The following is a 19,999-nucleotide window of genomic DNA, read 5'->3' on the forward strand; positions in this document are numbered from 1 at the left end:
GCACGCAAACAGTACCCACAAGGGTCATACAGAAACGCCACACAAACATCAACCAACCACACACACACACACACACACACACCGGCGCATGCACGCACGGCCACCCAAACAACACAACACAACGCGCCAGGCACGACAATCAACGCCTTCCCGACGTCCTCTGATGGCCCTGAGAAGGGCCGTTTTGGGCCGCGCGCAGCCGTGCCATCGCGCGCCACTAGACGACGCGGGGGAGGGGGGTGGGGGACGACGGGGTCAAGCGCCAGCCCTTCCCCTTTCCTTTCTTTACTTTACTTCACTTCACTTCTTCTTCTTGGGCGACGCCTTCGCCTTAGACGGCGTCGTCGCCTTCTTCGGGCGCGGCGCCTTCGGCTTCTTCGTCGGAACCTTGGCGGCCTTCTTCGCCTTCGACGGCGACTTGGCCTTGGCCGGCTTGGCCGCAGCCGCCTTCTTCGCACCCGCGGGAGCCGCCGACGCCGCAGACGCCTTCTTGGCGGCGCCCGCCTTCCGACCGGTCGCCGCCTTCACGCCACCAGCCTTCTTTGCGCCGGCCGCACGGGCGCCCTTCTTCTCCTTGCTGGCCGGAGCGGCGCGCTTCTTCTTCGCACCGCCGGCACGGGCCTTGCCGCCCTCGGCCGCCCCGCCGCCGGCGCCGGCAAGCTTGAAAGAGCCGGACGCGCCCTTCCCCTTCGTCTGCACCAGCTCGCCAGCCACGACGGCCGACTTGAGGTACTTCTTGATAAAGGGCGCCAGCTTCTCCGCGTCCAGCTTGTAGTGCGCGGCAATGTACTTCTTGATCGCCTGCAGCGACGAGCCGCCGCGCTCCTTCAGACTCTTGATGGCGGCCGTCACCATCTCAGAGGTGCGCGGGTGCGCAGGCTTGGCGCGCGGCTTCTTCGCAGACGCCGCAGACTTGGCCTTCTTCGTCGTGCCGGTGGCGGCGGGTGCCGCAGCAGTCTCGTTCGTAGCCGCCTGATCTGCCATTATTTCGACGGACGACGCGCGTACGCACACGAGAGCGAGAGCGAGAGCGGCAGGCGGCAAGCACGGCGGCAGAGAATAGCCGCCGCGCCGCCAGGCCCAGCCAGTGTCGCGGGCGGGCGCGGACGGCCGAGAGAGCGGCCGCCACTCTGCGCGCCGCCGCGCCGCGCCTCCCGCGCTTGCTACCGCCCAACGTCCGACAGCCTGTGCGGACCAGCCCCAAACCTGCGCCGCAACCACCCGCGCCGTTCAAACCACCGAGGATGGGGCTACACACGGCCACACCACAGTCGCCAACCAGTCGCCACGGCAGCGCCGCAAACCACGGCCAAACTGCAGCTACCGCGCGCTACAGCCTGGCTCGGCCCGCCGAGAATCGCCGCCCCCGCCCACATGCCGCCCCCACAGCCCCAGCCGACGACCCGCCACAATGGCCAAACCTTCGGCAAAACTGCCACACCGTCGCCGCGCCAGCCCGGCCAGCGCGGCCGCCGCCACAGCCACACAAGCGGAGGCGTGCGGCGATGCCGGCCGTGCAAACGCACCTCCGCCGCCCCATCGCCCTCCCACCGTTTCCCGATCGGCCCGCAGCCGTCGGGCCACCTCGCCCGCCAACATTCGCGCCCGTTTCTCACAAAATTGCCCGCCGCAAAGAAAACGGGCGCCGCCTGCGCAACATCGGCACCGGCCAACCGAGCGCCGCCGCCCCTCGCCGCTTACGCGAGGGGGGCTGACCGCCGTCCGCAACGACAGACACACCGCATCTGCCTTCAAGCACACACGACAGCCGACCTCCTACATTTGTACGCCGCAAGCCACCCAACGGTGTGTGGCGGAGGGCACTTTACGTGCCACTGTCATTACCACCCTTTGCCGTTCCAGTCGCGTATGTTACGCGGGAAGAACGACTGTCTGAAAGCCTCCGTGCGCGCTCGAATCTCTCTACTGTTACATTCGGGATCTCCTCGGGAGGTATATACGTACGGGGAAGCAATATGTTCGATACCTCATCCGGAAACGCACCCTCTCGAGAAAAACCTGGCGAGCAAGCTACACCGCGATGCAGGGCGCCTCCCTTGCAGAGTCTGCCACTTAGCCATCTCCGTAACGCTATCACGGTTACCACATACCCCTGTGACGAAAACGTTGGATCTTTCTCTATCTTCCTCCGTCAACCCGACCTGCTACGGGTCCCACACTGGTGGGCAACACTCACGTATGGGTCGGTCGAACGCGTGTTTCTGTAAGCCACCTCCTTTGTTGATGGACTACATTTTTTTGTTTTTGCTAAGCATTCTCCCAATGCATCTCAACCTGGTACCCGCCTTACCAACAATTTACTTTTATCTGATCATCATTCCACTTCCAAATCATTCCGCACGCCTACTCCCAGATACATATTTTACAGACGTCACAGCTACCAGTGTTTGTCCCGCTATCATATAATCAATCACACAGTAAAGGATCCTTCTTTCTGTATATTCGCAATACATTACATTTGTCTATGTTAAGGGGACAGTTGCCACTCCCCCTGCACCGGGTGCCTATCCGCTGCCGATCGTCCTGCAACCTCTCTGTATACTACATACAGCATCATCCGCGAAACGACGCATGGAACGTCCGCCACTATCTACTAGGTCATTTATATGATGTGAATTGTGAAAAAGCAATGGTCCCATAACACTCCCCCGTGGCACGCCAGGGGTTACTTTAACGTCTGTAGACGTCTGTCTCTCCATCGATAACAACATGCTGTGTTCCGTCTGCTGACATCTCTTCAATCCAGCCACACAGTTGGTCTGATATTCTGTAGACTCTTACGTCGTTGATCAGGCGACGGTGCGGAGCTGTCTCGAACGCCTTCCGGACGTCAAGGACAATGGCATCCACCTGGGAGCTTTCTGGGTCTCATGGGCAAATAAAGCGAGCCGGGTCTCACACACGATCGCTGTTTCCGGAATCCATGTTGATTCCTACATAGTAGACTCTGGAGTTTCCACAAACGACATGATACTCGAGCAAACAACATGTTCTACAACACATCGACGTCAGAGATATGGGTCTATGGTTTTGCGCATCTGCTCGACGACTGGGACTACCTGTGCTCTTTTCCAATCATTTGGAACCCTCCCTTCCTCTCCAGAGACTTGCGGTACACGGCTGTTAGGAGGGGGGCAGGTTGTTTCGCGTACCCTGTGTAGGAATCGCGAATTGGTAATCCCGTCGGGTCCGGCGGACTTTCCCATTCCTCCTTGGACACTTACTTCGATGTCAGCCAGTTTCTCGTTCGTGCGAGCATTTAGAAGACGGAACTGCAGAGTGCGGTCCGTCCTCTGTGAAACAGCTTTGGAAACAGGTGCTTAGGTATTTCACCACAGCTTTACGCGTGTCATCCTCTGTTTCAATGCCATCGCCATGCCGGAGTGTCTGGATATGCTGTTTCGAGCCACTTACCGATTCAACGCAAGACCGCAACGTCCTAGCATTTTCTGTCAACGTCGGTCGGTACATAGGGTTTGTTCTACTTTCGAATTCACTGAACGCTTCACGCATAGCCCTCCTTACGCTCACTTTGACATCGTTTAGCTTCCCGTTTGTCTCGGAGGATTTTGGCTGCGTTTTAAACTTTGGGTGAAGCTCTCTTTGCTTTCGCAATAGTTTCCTAACGTTGTTGTTGTTGTAGTAGTATACCACGGTGGGTTTTTTTTCCCATCCCTCACAGTTCTACACTCGGCACGTACCTGTCTAAAAACGCATTTTTACCATTGCCTTGCACTTTCTCCATGAACACTCAACATTGTCAGTGTCGGAACAGGCATTTGCGTTTTCATCTGTCAGGTCGTCTGGAAATCTGCCTTCTATTACTCTTGCTAGCCAAACAGATACACCGTCCTCCCTGCAACGGCCTTATGATCACTGCGTCCCTGTTCTGCACATACAGAGTCGAAACACGTTCGGGTCTGTTTGTCATCAGTAGGTCCACGATGTCATCTCCACGAGTCGGTTCTCTGTTCATTTTGCTCGAGGTACTTTTCGGACAGTGCACTCAGTATAATGTCACTCGATGCTCTCTGTCCCCCAACCACCCGTCCTGAACATCATCTGAGTGTCCCAGTCTATATCGGGTACATTGAAATCTCCACCTAAGACCCTAACATGCTGAGGAAAATGTATGTGAAATGTGTTTCCAAATCCGTCTCTCCGTTGTTCTGCCACTAATGCTGCTGCGTCGGGAGGTCGGTCAAAGGAGCCAATTATTATTAAACCTAGCTCGGTTGTTGAGTGTAACCTCCACCCACAATATTTCACAGGAACCACCCACTTCTACTTCACTACAGGATCAAAACCACTACTAAACAGCGACGAACACACCACCACCGGTTGCATGCAATCGAGCCTTTCTAAAACACCGTCCGTACCTTTGTGACAATTTCGGCAGAATTTATCCCTGGCGTCAGCCAGCTTTCTGTACCTTATAACGATTGCAGAGCTTCGGTGCTTTCTCTGTCAGCGCTTGCGGTTCCGGTACTGTACCAACGCAGCTTCGACAGTTGACAAACAATACCGATTGCTGCTTGGTCCCCGCACCCGTTGAGGCTGCTGTTGCCCCCTTTCTGTACTTGCCCAAGGCCATCTAACCTAACACAAACCGCCCAGCCCACGCCACACAACCCCTGCTACCCGTGTAGCCGCTTGTTGCGTGCAGTGCTCTCCACCTACGACTATAACATGCCTTCGACATTCGCACTGTACAACACCTTAGGTTAGGGTTGGCGTCGCTTGGGTTAGGTTAGGTTACGTTGGTTGGACGTGGGTTAGGTTAAGGGTTAAAGTTAGGTTAGGCGTCAAAGTTAGGTTAAGCGTTCGGACGTGAGGCGTCAGGTGGCCGCACCTACCTTACGGCCGGACATCTTAGGTTAGGCTAAGGGCGCCGAGGTCACGTTACGTTCACCTTCGGGCGCCACACGTAGCTGTCACAGGTAGGTCGTAGTTCGGTCGGTCGGTCGGTCGGTCGGTCGGTCGGTCGGTCGTCGGCAAGCCGCAAAAAAACTACAGACGACGTCGACAAAACCGCCGCAAGACCGAGCAGGAGGCAGATATATACCGAGCGCCAAAGAGACCGACCACACACACACACACACACACACACACAACAAAAAAAAAACAAAAACAAAAACACACAAAAAACACCACCCACCGGCCAAACGGGCACCACAAAACCCACAAAGCCGAGCACCACACGTCGCGACCAGAGGCAACCCCGCAACCGCAACGGCGCTTTCCGCACCGGGCCGGATGCACGTACGACAACACCGCTACCCGTACACAAGGCCTCCCATTGCACACAGCCGCTCTGTGTTCAACATCATCAATGGCGCGCCCGCGGCTCGTCGCGGTCGCAGCCATGACGCCGCCGCCACTTTTGCACCAACACATTCACGCACCGCAAAACAGCTCGCCGACCCACCGACACAGCACAGCCGACAAACAAAAACAACCGCGGCGGCGGCAACAAAACAAACAACTCGCACCAAGCGTCCGACAGAAAACAAACGGACAAGCACAGGCCTCTGCTAACGACCACGACACAGCGGCACGCTGCTCCTTTCCCGCCACTCTCGATTCACAGCGCACGCGACCCCGTCGACGACGACGACGACGACGACAACGACACGCGACGGGCTCGCTTCCCGCAACCTACACCTTTCCGCCACCGCCACTACGCACGGCTCCACCCGACGCCCGTCGCAACGGCACTACTGCACGCACTATCACCCGCCGCCGCCGCCTCTCCCCCCCTTCCCGTACACAACAACACAGCCAAAAAACACACTCACGACCCAAACATGACAACATGATGGCACGTGCATCGGCGCACACCCCCAACCAGTCACCGTCGACACAACCACACGCAAGGCACGGAAACCGGCGTCCTTCCACGTTGCCATCAAAGCAGCACAAACAACCACAGGAGGAACCACCAACAACAGCCGGCCGGCCGGCAACCACCAAACGCACATTCCCGCTCGCCACCACACACCTCTCGGCAGCCGTTTCGCAAAGACAAGACATGACGCGACATCATCGCATCACGGGCGACGCACGCACACCGACCCACTTTCCCCGCCCGTCTCTCTCTCTCTTTTTCTTCCGACGCCTTCGGCCGAGCACACACGTACGTGGCACAACGCCCAACACAGTCACACACAGTCGACAGGCGCACGCCCAGGCACGCAACGACGCAGCGCAGCAAAGGCGCCCGCGACACATACCTCCTCTCCCGTCTCGCCGCCGACCGCCAGCCAGCCACTCGCAATGTGCACTGGCCAACCGGACACACGTCCACCGCGCCGCCTCCGACCACCCGCCAGGGGGCGCTCACGTCCGCGACAACAGCGCGGCCCGCCGCCGGGCGGGCCCAGCCCGGCCCAGGCGGCGCGCGCGCACTCGGCGCGCCGCGCCCCACATCCTGCTGCAGACCGGGCTCGTCTCTCTGTACGCGTCTGCGTCTGCCCGCATCTCATCTTCCTGCGCATCGACACAACGAGGCCACGTGAGCAAACCCCCGTCACAACGCCACATCACGCACTGCCTTGTCGACCGCCTAAATGCACTCACCCACCAGCCATCCGCTTCGTCCTCTTCTTGCTTACTCGTTGTTCGTCGTCGTTGCTGCTGCACCAGCAGCAGCGGCGGCGGCGGCGGCAGCGCACACAGCCCCAGCCGGCCGCATCCGAGGGGGCCCCGCCGCCAGCGTCGCCTCCTTGGGCACAGGTGCGGTGCTGTGGCCGCCCATCCAACCGCATTTGCTGGCCGTCCCAGCCGCCAGGCAGGCGTTCCCACTGCCGCGCACCGCCTCTGCTGCAGAAGACGAACAAACGAAACGTACAAACATACACGCGCCCGAAGCGTGGCCACACACGGACGGGACCGACAGGCTCCAAGGCGACCAAACGATGGAAACACAAACACAAAAACAAAAGACACGCGAGCGAGCGGGCGAGCACGCAAGCAGTCGCCTCGCCTCTGTCCTCCCGCCCCCGCCCTTCTCCCCACCACATGCCCACAAACACCACCGCCTGCCCGCATCATCTCCACATTCGCCCCCTCCATTTGTTCCCTTGCGTTCGTTCGTTCCTTCCTTCCATGTGTCTGCGTGCGCGGCGCCTCTCCAACATCCGCCGTCCGTCCCGTTTTCGCCGTACCACACGCCACCGTCGGCGCCGCCTCGCCTCGCCTCCTCCCAGGCCACCACCGCCGCCGCCCCTGTCCGCCCCGCACACCACCATACACCGCTGCTTGTCCTGGCCGTTGCCACCAAAGGCGCCAGCCGCAAACCGCGCCAAACGCCGCAGCGCGCGTGCGTCCTTCCTTCCTTCCTTCCTTCCTTGCTTGCTTGCTTGCTTGCTTCTCCGTGCCGACGCTGCCTCTATTCCCGCACTGCGCGTACCGGAGTGACACGCGCACCCCCCTCGCGAACGCACGACTCATTGTCCTTGTTGTTTCTCCTCTTTCTTACGTCTTTGTTTCTTGTTTTTTTTTTTTGTTTTGTTTTTGTTTTTTCTTTTTCCTCCCACCGCCGCATGATGTGACACAATGGCCTCCCTCCCCCTTTCGTTCGTTGTCGCCGCTTTGTTTCTCTTTCCCATTGGTGCACGTCCGACGCGCTCCATTTCCACCACACCACGGCCATCGGCCTCCTCAACGGGCAGGCGCAGTGTGCCATTCTCCGGCGCCCAAGCACACCGCGCGGCTCGCTCTCCTCGCCCCCACGCCACGCCACGCCACGCCACGCCACGCCACGCCACGCCACGCCACGCAGCACAAATGCTGCCGTCTCGCAACACGACACACGGTGCGCACACCCCCGACCGCGCGGCTCTTAAAAGGCATGGCACCGGCGACATGCGCCGCCCCGGCCCGCACCCGTCGTCTCACGTTCACTGCCGGCCGCGTCTGCGGCTACAACCGCACCACAACAACGGTCCCCTCCCGGCAACACATTTGTTGCACAAACACAACCGCCGAGCGCAGCGCGAGCCACCCACACGCGCCCTCCCCGTCTTTAAAGCCTCCGCGTCTCCTTTCTCCTTTCGCGCCCCCTCCCATCTCCCGAATATGCCAGCAGCGGTGCCACTACCGCGAAACGGACACGCCTTCCGGGCCACATGCAAGGGCACGCCCACCACCAACTACTGCCATATTCGCGGACGCAGTTAGGCAACACGCAACGCACTCTCTCTCCACCTACTTTCACTCTCTCTCTCTCTCTCGTCCCTTCTCTTTAAAACACACAAACCAACCAACCAACCACGGCTAACACACTTTTTCGCGACACCTTTGACTGCCGTGACGGCAGCTATCGACCTTCTAAACACACACACACACACCCACCCACCCCTACATACACACCCTTCGCTACACCGGACAACAACAGCGTACACAACAGGAGGGCACACGAAACGGCAGGCAAGGGCAAGGCATTCTCATAGATTCCTCCTCCGAGCCATGTCGGCGAACGCTTTTTTTTTCATCCGGGAAGGCAATGCAATTCAGCCGTCGCCACGGCCGACACTTGCAGCCGCGCCGTAAACGCCTCTCAGTGCGGCTGCAATGCACGGGAACGTTCCGCTGCTATAGACAGCGCCTCTCCGTTTTTCCCTGCTTCGTTTTCCGGTGATTGCTTCTCCATTTTGTTTGTTTGTTTTATTACTTTCCGTTCCCCTCCTCCACCATTGTTTCCGTCCCCAACAGTTTTGCTCATTCCACACGTTCTGCCCAGACACGACACTCGACCGATCAAAGGTCAGCCTTTCGTCACCGTTCGCGGCGCCGACGGTGCCACAGTGCGACTGGTGTTCACACCGACACGTTGCCATGACGCCGGTGTATCGCGCCGATATTGACAGTTACTCAGAGCCGCCGGATCGGATCACATCACCGACACACCTGCCATTTCACACCGGGGGACACAGACCAACGAAACGCGTGTACGCCCATAGCCTCACGCTTACTGTACTCAACCGAACACACGTGCACCTTGAATGACGTGCGTGCGCACAACAGTCCAATCAATCATCAGTCAAACTGCAAGAAACGGCTATCATCACAAATCAAGGGCAACCGTGCGTGTCGCCTACCCCACCCGCCCGTACATTTCTTGGCGACATCGTAATGGATATGCATGATAGTACGACACGTCCATTTAAAACGTCAACCAACACACCAACGCGCCGTACAGCAAAGGGAATAGTCGACGGCAACACAACATTTCACCCTCGCCATCATGTATGATGTGACAACAGACACCCGCAGACGGCCGTAACGGTGACAGCCAACAATCAATCAATCGCGAGGACTTTCAATTGCAGTCACGTGACTAACCGGGCAGACGGAGACAAAGAAATGAATCAGCGCCACAGACAGCACCAACACCTCCTATCTATCTATCTATCTATCTATCTATGTGTCGACAAACAACCACGCCAGGACTCGTGCACGCATTCCACGTCACACCGGCGGCAACCAAACCCTCGCGGCCGTACCCCAGTAACCACAACCACATTCGAGACCACACCACCAGCTGCCTCGCAACCACAACCAAACCGGGTAGCTATGCCGCCCCCCTCTCACACACACACACACACACACACACACACACACACACAACAATTCCGCTCTTCCCGCAAAGGCAATTTGGTGGCCCTGAAAAGGGCCGTTTTGCCGCTCTCGCAACGGAGGGAGCTTCCTTCCTTCCAAGAGCCGAAGTAACAACCTCCCCTCCTTACTTGGAGCTCGTGTACTTGGTCACCGCCTTCGTGCCCTCGCTCACGGCGTGCTTGGCCAGCTCGCCAGGCAGCAAGAGCCGCACAGCCGTCTGGATCTCGCGGGACGTGATGGTCGAGCGCTTGTTGTAGTGCGCCAGGCGAGACGCCTCGGCCGCAATGCGCTCGAAAATGTCGTTCACGAAGCTGTTCATGATGCTCATCGCCTTCGACGAGATGCCCGTGTCGGGGTGCACCTGCTTCAGCACCTTGTAGATGTAGATGGCATAGCTCTCCTTCCTCTTGCGCTTCTTCTTCTTGTCGCCCTTCGAAATGTTCTTCTGCGCCTTGCCGGCCTTCTTGGCGGCCTTCCCGCTAGTCTTGGGCGGCATCTCGAACGTACAACAACAAGCAGCAAGCGCTCCGCTCTAGTCAGCGTCTCCCCACACAGTGGCACCCGCCGCTACCGCAACACCGCACCTTTACCAGCTCGCCCTGTTGCGGCCGCCGACCAATGGGGCGCGCGCGCAACCGGCCGCCGCACCCGAGCCCATAAAGGGACCCCCACCCCGCCGCCGCCGGCACACGCACGCACTCCGCTGCTCGACTCGCTGCGGCTCGCACCGTTACGGTTACGTGTTTCACGCTTACGCCACTAGCCAAACGCCATGTCCGGACGCGGAAAGGGAGGCAAAGTCAAGGGCAAGTCAAAGTCCCGCTCAAGCAGGGCTGGGCTCCAGTTCCCGGTCGGCAGAATCCACCGCCTCCTGCGCAAGGGAAACTACGCCGAGCGCGTCGGCGCCGGGGCGCCCGTCTACCTCGCCGCCGTCATGGAGTACCTCGCGGCTGAGGTGCTCGAGCTGGCCGGAAACGCGGCCCGCGACAACAAGAAGACGCGCATCATCCCGCGCCACCTGCAGCTCGCCATCCGCAACGACGAGGAGCTCAACAAGCTCTTGTCGGGCGTCACCATCGCACAGGGTGGTGTCCTGCCCAACATCCAGGCCGTCCTGCTGCCAAAGAAGACCGAGAAGAAGGCCTAAACAGGGACCGCGGCGCTGCGCTTGCGTGCTCCCTGCACGCAAACGCAAACGCGCCTTTGCCTTGCCGGCTCGCCTCACAACAATCGGCCCTTTTCAGGGCCACCACACAAACCTACGTCCAAAGCAAAGTTTCCGTCGTCCTCGCCGCACTTTACAACAACGTCCACAGTCATTCATTCGCAGCCGGCGCCGGCGCACGTCCGCCATCTTGTCCACAGCCCGTGTGGCCGAACACACACACACATTTTTTCTGCACCCCTCCACGCACGCACAGTCGCGTTCCAAACAACGACAACGACATCAATACACCAATAATGTGATGTGATCATTGTTAATATGTTCATAATTAAAAGAGCGCGCGCGACACACACACAGCGCGTAACGGCCCGACGACGGACGACACGCGGGGCCGCCGCGCGCGCTCTCCAAACACACAGGCACAGCACAAACCAAACCAAACAGCTGATCCGATCGATGGTCCCGGCCCGCGCCACAAACAAACCACGCACACACCGGACTCAGCCGCGCCCTCCCGCATCCATCACACACACACGTCACGTCGAATCTCCAAACGGAACGCACGCACGCAAAGCAACAGAGGCGCACAACAACAACAAACACAGAGGCAGGCAGGCAACACAGACCCTTTCGCACTTTTCAATTTCCGAACAGTGTGGTGGCCCTGAAAAGGGCCGTTTTTCGTCTCTCCCACCAAGCACGGGCAACGGCACGGCCGCGGGAAGGCCACAGCACAGCACACCGGCTGCCTGCCTAACCGCCGAAACCGTACAGGGTGCGCCCCTGCCTCTTCAGGGCGTACACCACGTCCATGGCCGTCACAGTCTTGCGCTTGGCGTGCTCAGTGTACGTCACCGCGTCGCGGATCACGTTCTCCAGGAACACCTTCAGCACTCCGCGGGTCTCCTCGTAGATCAGACCAGAGATGCGCTTCACGCCGCCCCTGCGAGCCAGGCGGCGGATGGCGGGCTTCGTGATGCCCTGGATGTTGTCGCGCAACACCTTGCGGTGCCGCTTGGCGCCACCCTTCCCCAGCCCCTTTCCTCCCTTGCCGCGGCCTGTCATTCTTCCTCCTCCTCAAGCAAAAAAAGCACAAGCGGCAGCTCCTCACCCGGCGCTAGCGAGTCGGCTACGGTGCGCCGTGAGCGCGCGCCGCCCCCCTATATAGACTCTGGCCCGCCCTCCCCCCACCACGCGCACCGAGGGCATATAAGCGCAGCGCGGGCCCGCGCGGGCCCGTTGTCAAGGCAGCACCGGACGCTTCGCTACCGCACGCACCGCTAACCGCTATGGCCCGCACAAAGCAAACGGCCCGCAAGTCCACCGGCGGAAAGGCGCCGCGCAAACAGCTCGCCACCAAGGCGGCGAGGAAGAGCGCGCCCGCCACCGGCGGCGTCAAGAAGCCCCACCGCTACAGGCCGGGCACCGTCGCCCTGCGAGAAATCAGGCGCTACCAGAAGAGCACAGAGCTGCTCATCCGCAAGCTGCCGTTCCAGCGCCTAGTGCGCGAGATCGCCCAGGACTTCAAGACCGACCTGCGCTTCCAGAGCTCCGCAGTCATGGCCCTGCAGGAGGCCAGCGAGGCCTACCTCGTCGGCCTCTTCGAAGACACCAACCTGTGCGCAATCCACGCCAAGCGCGTCACCATCATGCCCAAGGACATCCAGCTCGCGCGCCGCATCCGCGGCGAGCGCGCCTAAACCGCTTAGCCGCGGCACGGCACCGCACGCGCGCAACACAAAAACGGCCCTTTTCAGGGCCACTAACATCTCTCCGTCGCGAGCAAAACTTTTGTCGGTCTTGCCGCCCAGCCTCTCTCTCTAGCCCCGTTAAAACAACCACCACAATTCCCACCCTCCCGTCCACAGCCGCTCTCGCCAACAATCACATTCGACGTCATCAACACCCCACCCCCTTCAGTACACACACACACACACACACACACAAACAAACAGCCGGACGACGTCACCCACGGGTGGCTGGCCGCCGCCGTCTCCGAGGCGCCACCGCGCCTTCCCAATTCCCGCCGGCCACTTCCACGTCTCAACGTCTCCCTTTCAGAGACAGAGGACACACACACACAAAAACAAGACGCGCCATCCGCAAAGCAAGCAGAGTCTCCAGAAACATGAGAAACCAACCGTCGGCCGCCGCACAAAATACAAAACACAAAACAAAAAAACGGCCACAACCGCTCCGCTACCGCGCGCCGCCGCCTACCGCCACCGGCCCCACAATCCATCCACCACGGCACGCAAACAGTACCCACAAGGGTCATACAGAAACGCCACACAAACATCAACCAACCACACACACACACACACACACACACCGGCGCATGCACGCACGGCCACCCAAACAACACAACACAACGCGCCAGGCACGACAATCAACGCCTTCCCGACGTCCTCTGATGGCCCTGAGAAGGGCCGTTTTGGGCCGCGCGCAGCCGTGCCATCGCGCGCCACTAGACGACGCGGGGGAGGGGGGTGGGGGACGACGGGGTCAAGCGCCAGCCCTTCCCCTTTCCTTTCTTTACTTTACTTCACTTCACTTCTTCTTCTTGGGCGACGCCTTCGCCTTAGACGGCGTCGTCGCCTTCTTCGGGCGCGGCGCCTTCGGCTTCTTCGTCGGAACCTTGGCGGCCTTCTTCGCCTTCGACGGCGACTTGGCCTTGGCCGGCTTGGCCGCAGCCGCCTTCTTCGCACCCGCGGGAGCCGCCGACGCCGCAGACGCCTTCTTGGCGGCGCCCGCCTTCCGACCGGTCGCCGCCTTCACGCCACCAGCCTTCTTTGCGCCGGCCGCACGGGCGCCCTTCTTCTCCTTGCTGGCCGGAGCGGCGCGCTTCTTCTTCGCACCGCCGGCACGGGCCTTGCCGCCCTCGGCCGCCCCGCCGCCGGCGCCGGCAAGCTTGAAAGAGCCGGACGCGCCCTTCCCCTTCGTCTGCACCAGCTCGCCAGCCACGACGGCCGACTTGAGGTACTTCTTGATAAAGGGCGCCAGCTTCTCCGCGTCCAGCTTGTAGTGCGCGGCAATGTACTTCTTGATCGCCTGCAGCGACGAGCCGCCGCGCTCCTTCAGACTCTTGATGGCGGCCGTCACCATCTCAGAGGTGCGCGGGTGCGCAGGCTTGGCGCGCGGCTTCTTCGCAGACGCCGCAGACTTGGCCTTCTTCGTCGTGCCGGTGGCGGCGGGTGCCGCAGCAGTCTCGTTCGTAGCCGCCTGATCTGCCATTATTTCGACGGACGACGCGCGTACGCACACGAGAGCGAGAGCGAGAGCGGCAGGCGGCAAGCACGGCGGCAGAGAATAGCCGCCGCGCCGTTTTTTTTTTTTTTTTTTTTTTTTTTTTTTTTTTTTTTTTTTTTTGTGTGTGTGTAACGTGGTGTTTTACAGTGCCTTCGGCTTTGCCGAATCTACGTGTATTTGTGTGTGGTTGCGTTTGTTTTTCTCTGTGATTAAATTTTTATTTACAAAAACAAAATCGTGGGCTTTGGAGGGCATGGTCGGTAACAATAAGGCCTTGCGGCCCCCGACCATCCTCGATTTTTGAGGCGTGGGTTCTGTGCAGTGGGTGCAGCTGGTGCTGCTTCCCACTGCTTTCCTTTGTGGAGTTGTGCCAGTCGGCCGCTCGGCGAGATGAGGTCGTCGTTCCGTGGCGGCTGCTGTGCCCGTTGTTTTCCGCCGCTTGCCCGCTGGTTACGGGCGACGTACCATTTATGGTCTGCAGCAGACCTGCGTCTTACTTTAACATTTATTTTTACAACATTTGTCAAGTGTGGTTAAATCTATGTGGCTAAGGGTGGTCGTGCAGCCGACAGAGAGTGGGGGAGGGGCTTAGTGACTACATCTTAGACTTAGTTCTGGTCCTACGCTACTAATCAGCTAGAAAATTTTTAACTAACAATCAATGCACAATATAAATAGACATATTTGTATTCCCTGGTGGTTCCCAACAAGGGAGCATGGGTTTTTAAGGACAATTACAAAGTGTACTAAGCTAAATCGAAATTTTATTAACTATTATGCTTATTTACTATTGTCTACTAATTTCTTACTAGTCTAGTCTATGGGGTCTTGTGTGATTTGGCGTGGCACTCTCTGCCTGTGCCACGTTCGGGGTATCACAGTACCTGTGCCCCTGAGTTGTCTGCAGTTGTCTCTTATTACTTCTAGTTTGTCAAATATTGTTGTCACTAGTCTTTTCACTGTGTCCTGTATCCTCTCGATTTCCACCGTTTCTTGGAGCTCTCGTACGGGTGTCCACGGTGGGGCGTCCAGAATCCACCTTAGTACCTTATTTTGCACCCTTTGCAACTTGTTGTGGTTGGTCTGGCACGTGATTCCCCACGCAGAACACCCGTACGTTAATGCTGGGAGGACTGTTGTTTTGTATAATGTTCGTTTTGTTTCTATCCACATCTCTCTGCTGAGGAAGAAGGGCAGGAGGGCTTTTGCGAGGTTTATACCTCTCTTCCGCTTTTCCCCGATGTGAAGGTGGAACAACATTTTTTTGTCTAGTGTTACGCCCAGGTATTTCACGGAGTCTCTCCACGGTAATTCCTGGGCGTTTAGGGACAGCTGGTTTCTGAGTACCGGCCGCTTTCTTGTGAAATAGACAGCTGTAGTTTTGTCTGCGTTTAATGTCATTTTGTTTCCCCTACACCAGTCTTCTACCATGTCTAGCTGCCTTTGGAGGCGTGCTATGTTTGAATGGTGCTGCCTGCCACTCGTGTAGAAGGCTGTGTCATCCGCGAATTGGGCTATCCTGGCATGCGGTGACAGGGGGATGTCGTTTGCGTATATGTTGAAAAGTGTGGGTGATAGAACCGACCCCTGGGGGATGCCGGCCCTCAGGGTCTTTCTTGAGGAGCGTTTTCCGTCTACCTCAACAAGAAACGTCCGGTCTGTCAGAAAGCTGTCTACTAATCGTGTGTACACATCGGGGATCGTCGTATTGTGGTGTATCTTAAAGATCAAGTTATCATGCCATACCTTGTCGTATGCCTTTTCCCAATCAAGGAATACTGCTGCTGTAGAGTTTGTGTAGTTGAAATTGTGTGTGATGTGCTCTGTTAGTCGAAGGACTTGTAGCTCTGCAGAGACCTTTTTCTGGAACCCAAATTGTTCCGGTCTTATGGTTTCATCGTCTATGAGACATTTGTTGATCCTGTCCAAAACTACTCTTTCAAGTGTTTTCCCCATTGTGGAGAGTAAACTGATAGGACGGTGGTTCGCCGGTAGTTTTGGGTCTTTCCCTGCCTTTGGGATTGTAATAACTTTTGCTGCCTTCCAGGCCGCAGGGAATTTTTGTAGCAGCATGCAGCTATTTATTATGCGTGTTAGCAGGACTAGTGGTTTCCTAGATAGGTTCTTTAGATGTATGTTTGAAATTTTATCTAGTCCTGGTGCGGATCTGCCCTTTCTGCAGGCTATTATTTTCCTTATTTGTGTCGGTGTTGTGAGTTCTGGTGCTGTTTGTGTCGGTGTGTCTCGGAGATTTTGAACTGTTTGTGTGACATTGTCTTCCTCAAGCTGTTCTGCGGCTGTGAGGTCGATCTGTGGTGTTGTGTTTTGCTCCTCGTATGTGTCCGCAAACAGTTCGGCTTTCGACAAGGCATCAAACACGGTACCCTGGGGTCCTAGCATAGCCCTTTTTGCTGGTCGCTGCTGTCGGATGTTTTTGACCAGTTGCCACTCGTCCTGGGTTTGGAGGCAGAATGTCTCCATCCTGTCTTCCCAGGTTTCCGCGCGCCATTCTTTTAGCCGCTTTTCGAGTTCACGAGACAGCCTGTTCATTTCTCTCCGCTCCCGCGGGTCCCTGCTTCTTTGCCACAGTTTTCTGTGTCTGTTTTTCTGGCATCGGAGCTCCCGCAGTAGCGGAGGGAGTTCTGTCTCGTGTCTATCCGGTAGTACTGTGGTTGTTCTGGTCTGTTTGATGGCTTTTTGTATTGCCGATGTAAGGTAGTCGACAGCACCGTCCAGCTTTTCCTCTGACGACAGGTCCAGTGTTGGGTCTATTGTGTCTGTGAGGACCCTGCGATACTGTTCCCAGTTTATGTTTATTACTTTTCTTGGGATGTCCGGGATAGAATTCATCCTGCGGAGCTTCACAAGAACCGGATTATGGTCAGACGTTAGGTCCTGGATCGCATCTAGCGTGACGTCGTCTCCAATATTTTTCGTCAGCAGTACGTCCAGGACGTCCGGTCTGTGACCAGCTATGACTGGGATGTGTGTCGCGTCGTCTGGGCCGCGGACGATGTAGTGGTACGCGTCCTCCAATTGCAGGAGTTTTGTTCCTTTCGGGTTCGTTGTGCGGGAATTCCACGCTGGATTTTTAGCGTTTAGGTCCCCGCCCAACGCCACCCTTTGGTGCCTGTCGAAGATCACTCTGAGGTCCTCTTCCAGTAACTGGCGGTTTGGGGCTAGGTATGCTGCCCCCACCGTCAATTTCCCTCTGTCCGTGTATATTGTGACCAGAGTGACCTCGATGTCCTGCACCGGAGGCGCGTCCACCACATCGTGCGGAATTTTCCGTTTCAGGAACACGGCCGTACCGCCTCCTCTTTGATTTTGTCTGTCGGTGCGGTAACCCGTCATGTTCCGCAGTTTAAAGGTATCGCAGGGCCGGAGGTGTGTTTCGGAGACTAACAGGACGTCCACATTATGGTCCGATATGAACGTCTGTAGCTCCGTCTTTTTGTTTTTAATGCCGTTTGCATTCCAGATGCAAAGTGTTGTGTCAGTGTTTTGTCTGCCTCGTTGCGCCATCTTTACATGAACGCACTAAGCAGACCCTGTAGTATTATTTGTGTCTTTTCCGTCTTGTCCGATGCTTGACGGAGCGCGTTTGCCGTGTGTAATATTGTTGTGACTATGTTTGAGTCCTGCTCGAGGGAACGGATCGTGTTTATGATCACCCATAGGGCGTCCACGAGCAGTCCTTTCTCACTTGTGTGTGGTGTGGCCGTGGTTTCCTGTTTGTTTTGTGTTGTCTCATTTTGTGTCTGCGTTTGTTTTGTCGTGTTTGTTTGGTTGTGCTTTGGTGTTGTGTCGGTCGTTGGTGGTGTCAGTACCTCTCTGAAGGAGCGGCGGCGAGGTGTTGGCGTGTTCTTGTCTGTGCCTGCCGCCTCCGCGTGTGCGGCAATGTCCGGATGGACCTGTCGTCGCGCAGGGAGAGGTGGAAACTGTGGTCTTGTTTGTCGTGAGCGTGGGGGGCGTGCGCCCTCTGTTGGGTTTGTATCTGGTCTGTCTGCTCTGCGTGTCGTTCTTTCGGTTTCGTCATTTGTCACCTGGTGCATTGTTTCCCCTGGAGTGGGGACTCTTGCTGGGAGGTCGTTTCTGTTTGTTTGGCCTTGTCTTGTGTGTGGTGTGTTTCCTAACTCCTGGTTGGGGTCAGTTCTCGTCTGTCTTTCGCCGTTATTTTTGTTTTGTCGGGGTTGTTTGTTTTTCGAGGGCGCACGCTGTTTGTGTTGTCCCTCTGTCGGCTGTCTGGGACGGTGTATGTACTTTTGGTGTTCCGGGCAGCCTTTCCAAGATGCTGGATGGTCTCCGGAGCACAATACACATTTTGGCGGCTCGCTCTCAGGTTTCCGGCAGTCCTTTGTGGCGTGGAGGCCCGCGCACTTTACGCACCTCGCCGGCATGTTGCAATAGTTTGCCGTGTGCGTTAGGCGCTGGCAGCGGTGACACTGCGCGCGACCTTCCTTGGGACGGTAGGTTTCTACCGTCACCTTTGTGTGGAGGATATACCGCACTTCGTATATCCTCTCACCGCCCGAGCCCCTGGGGAGGGAGACTTTGTACGTTGGCTCACGGATGAGCCTTCGTGAATTGCGTGCTCGTTTTTTGAACTGGTGCACGTATGTAGGGCTGAACCCTATCTCTACAAGGGCCTCTCGTAATTCCTCCTCTAGGACTTGGGCTGGTAGGCCGTGGAAGACCACGTGCAAATCCTTTTTCTCGGGCGGTTGGTGATTAAAGTGCGGTACCTCCCTTTCTCTTAGAAAGGCTGCCGCGGCATAGTAATCGCTTAGGGACTCGAAGTAGTACTTGACCGAGTCACCCCGGAAGATGGCCTTTAAGGGGCCTGATATCTTGCTCTTTATATCTTTGTTTAGTTTGGTGTACCCCTCTAATTGGTACACCACTATTGGAGGTACATTCCTCGGATTTGTCTCGTCCTCTCCGCTGACGGTGGGCTGTTGTCGACCCGCGACGGCGGGAGTCGAGTTGTCGTCGTGTGATGTAGAGGTGCAAGGTGCAGGTGTATCCCCTGGTGGTGCTTGTTGTGGTGGCGGTGGCGGGTTGACGTCTGGAGAGACGGTTTTCTCGCCTTCTTCATCCGAGTCCCCTAGGGCCTCAAATCGGTTGGGACTCTCGAAATTGTGTGGAATTCTTGTGGGTATTTGTGATTTTCTCTTCCCTGCCCCTTGCTGTTGTTGTGGGGTGGAGTTTTCTGGTGTGTTTGTCGCCGTCGGTCTGTTCGCAGATGCGGAAGTCGACGCGACGCGGTTGGTTGGGCTTTTGTGCGTGGGTTTCGTGGTGCCGACGCGGGTGCCCGTTGTGTTCTTTTGTGTCGCGGACAGAGCGCGGTTTTGGCGGCTCTGTCGGGTTGTGAAGTATTTGACGCTCGCCGGTTTGGCGAGTTTCTTTTTTGACATTTCTTTCGCTAATATCTCACTCTCCTTCTCTCGTCCCCGCTGTTCATCGGGAGAGAGGAGTCGTGTTGTTGTGTCATTTGGCACGGTCGTGCCGTCTGTTTGGGACTTTTCCCCGTCTGGTGATGTGTTTTTTGCCAGTTTTGTATGGGGACCTATTTTCCCCATATTCTGGCTGGTGGAGGTGGTTGTTGGTATACCTCACGGGGAGGGCATTTTCTCCTGTGGTTGGGATATTGTGGGAGATTACTTCTCTATTCCCGACTTTCACTTTGCCCTAATTTATTAAGCCTGTCCTGGCAAAGCGCGGGCTTGTCCCGCCGCAGCAGGGGCCCTGACCTTGCAGCGTTCCCTATGCTATCAGGTCCCTACTATTCCGGCTTTCCAGAATATCTCGCCTATCTTTTTCGACCTGACTGGACACGAACAATTTTGCCTCTTCTCACGGCGTCCCCGGCGGAGTAGGCGGCGGCTGAGAGCGCCCCCAGCTGCTGCGTGGCGGAGCGGCTCGGCGTGCCGACGACCTCAC

At 57.4% G+C, this 19,999-nt stretch overlaps 1 protein-coding gene across 1 annotated transcript in view; it reads right to left on the minus strand.

The window, feature by feature from the left end:
* LOC126232419 (uncharacterized) overlaps window positions 1–19,638 on the minus strand; it is a 35,477-nt gene extending 15,839 nt beyond the window's left edge. The window contains exons 1-3 of the mRNA XM_049942679.1: window positions 18,876–19,638; window positions 7,054–7,248; window positions 6,696–6,843 (exon numbers count right to left, since the gene is read on the minus strand). Coding sequence (XP_049798636.1) covers window positions 6,696–6,843; window positions 7,054–7,248; window positions 18,876–19,638 — 1,106 coding nt within the window. The remainder of the gene's footprint in view (window positions 1–6,695; window positions 6,844–7,053; window positions 7,249–18,875) is intronic.
* Window positions 19,639–19,999: the final 361 nt, after the last annotated feature.

This window comes from Schistocerca nitens, unplaced genomic scaffold (genome assembly GCF_023898315.1).
Source record: "Schistocerca nitens isolate TAMUIC-IGC-003100 unplaced genomic scaffold, iqSchNite1.1 HiC_scaffold_496, whole genome shotgun sequence".
NCBI lineage: Eukaryota > Metazoa > Arthropoda > Insecta > Orthoptera > Acrididae > Schistocerca > Schistocerca nitens.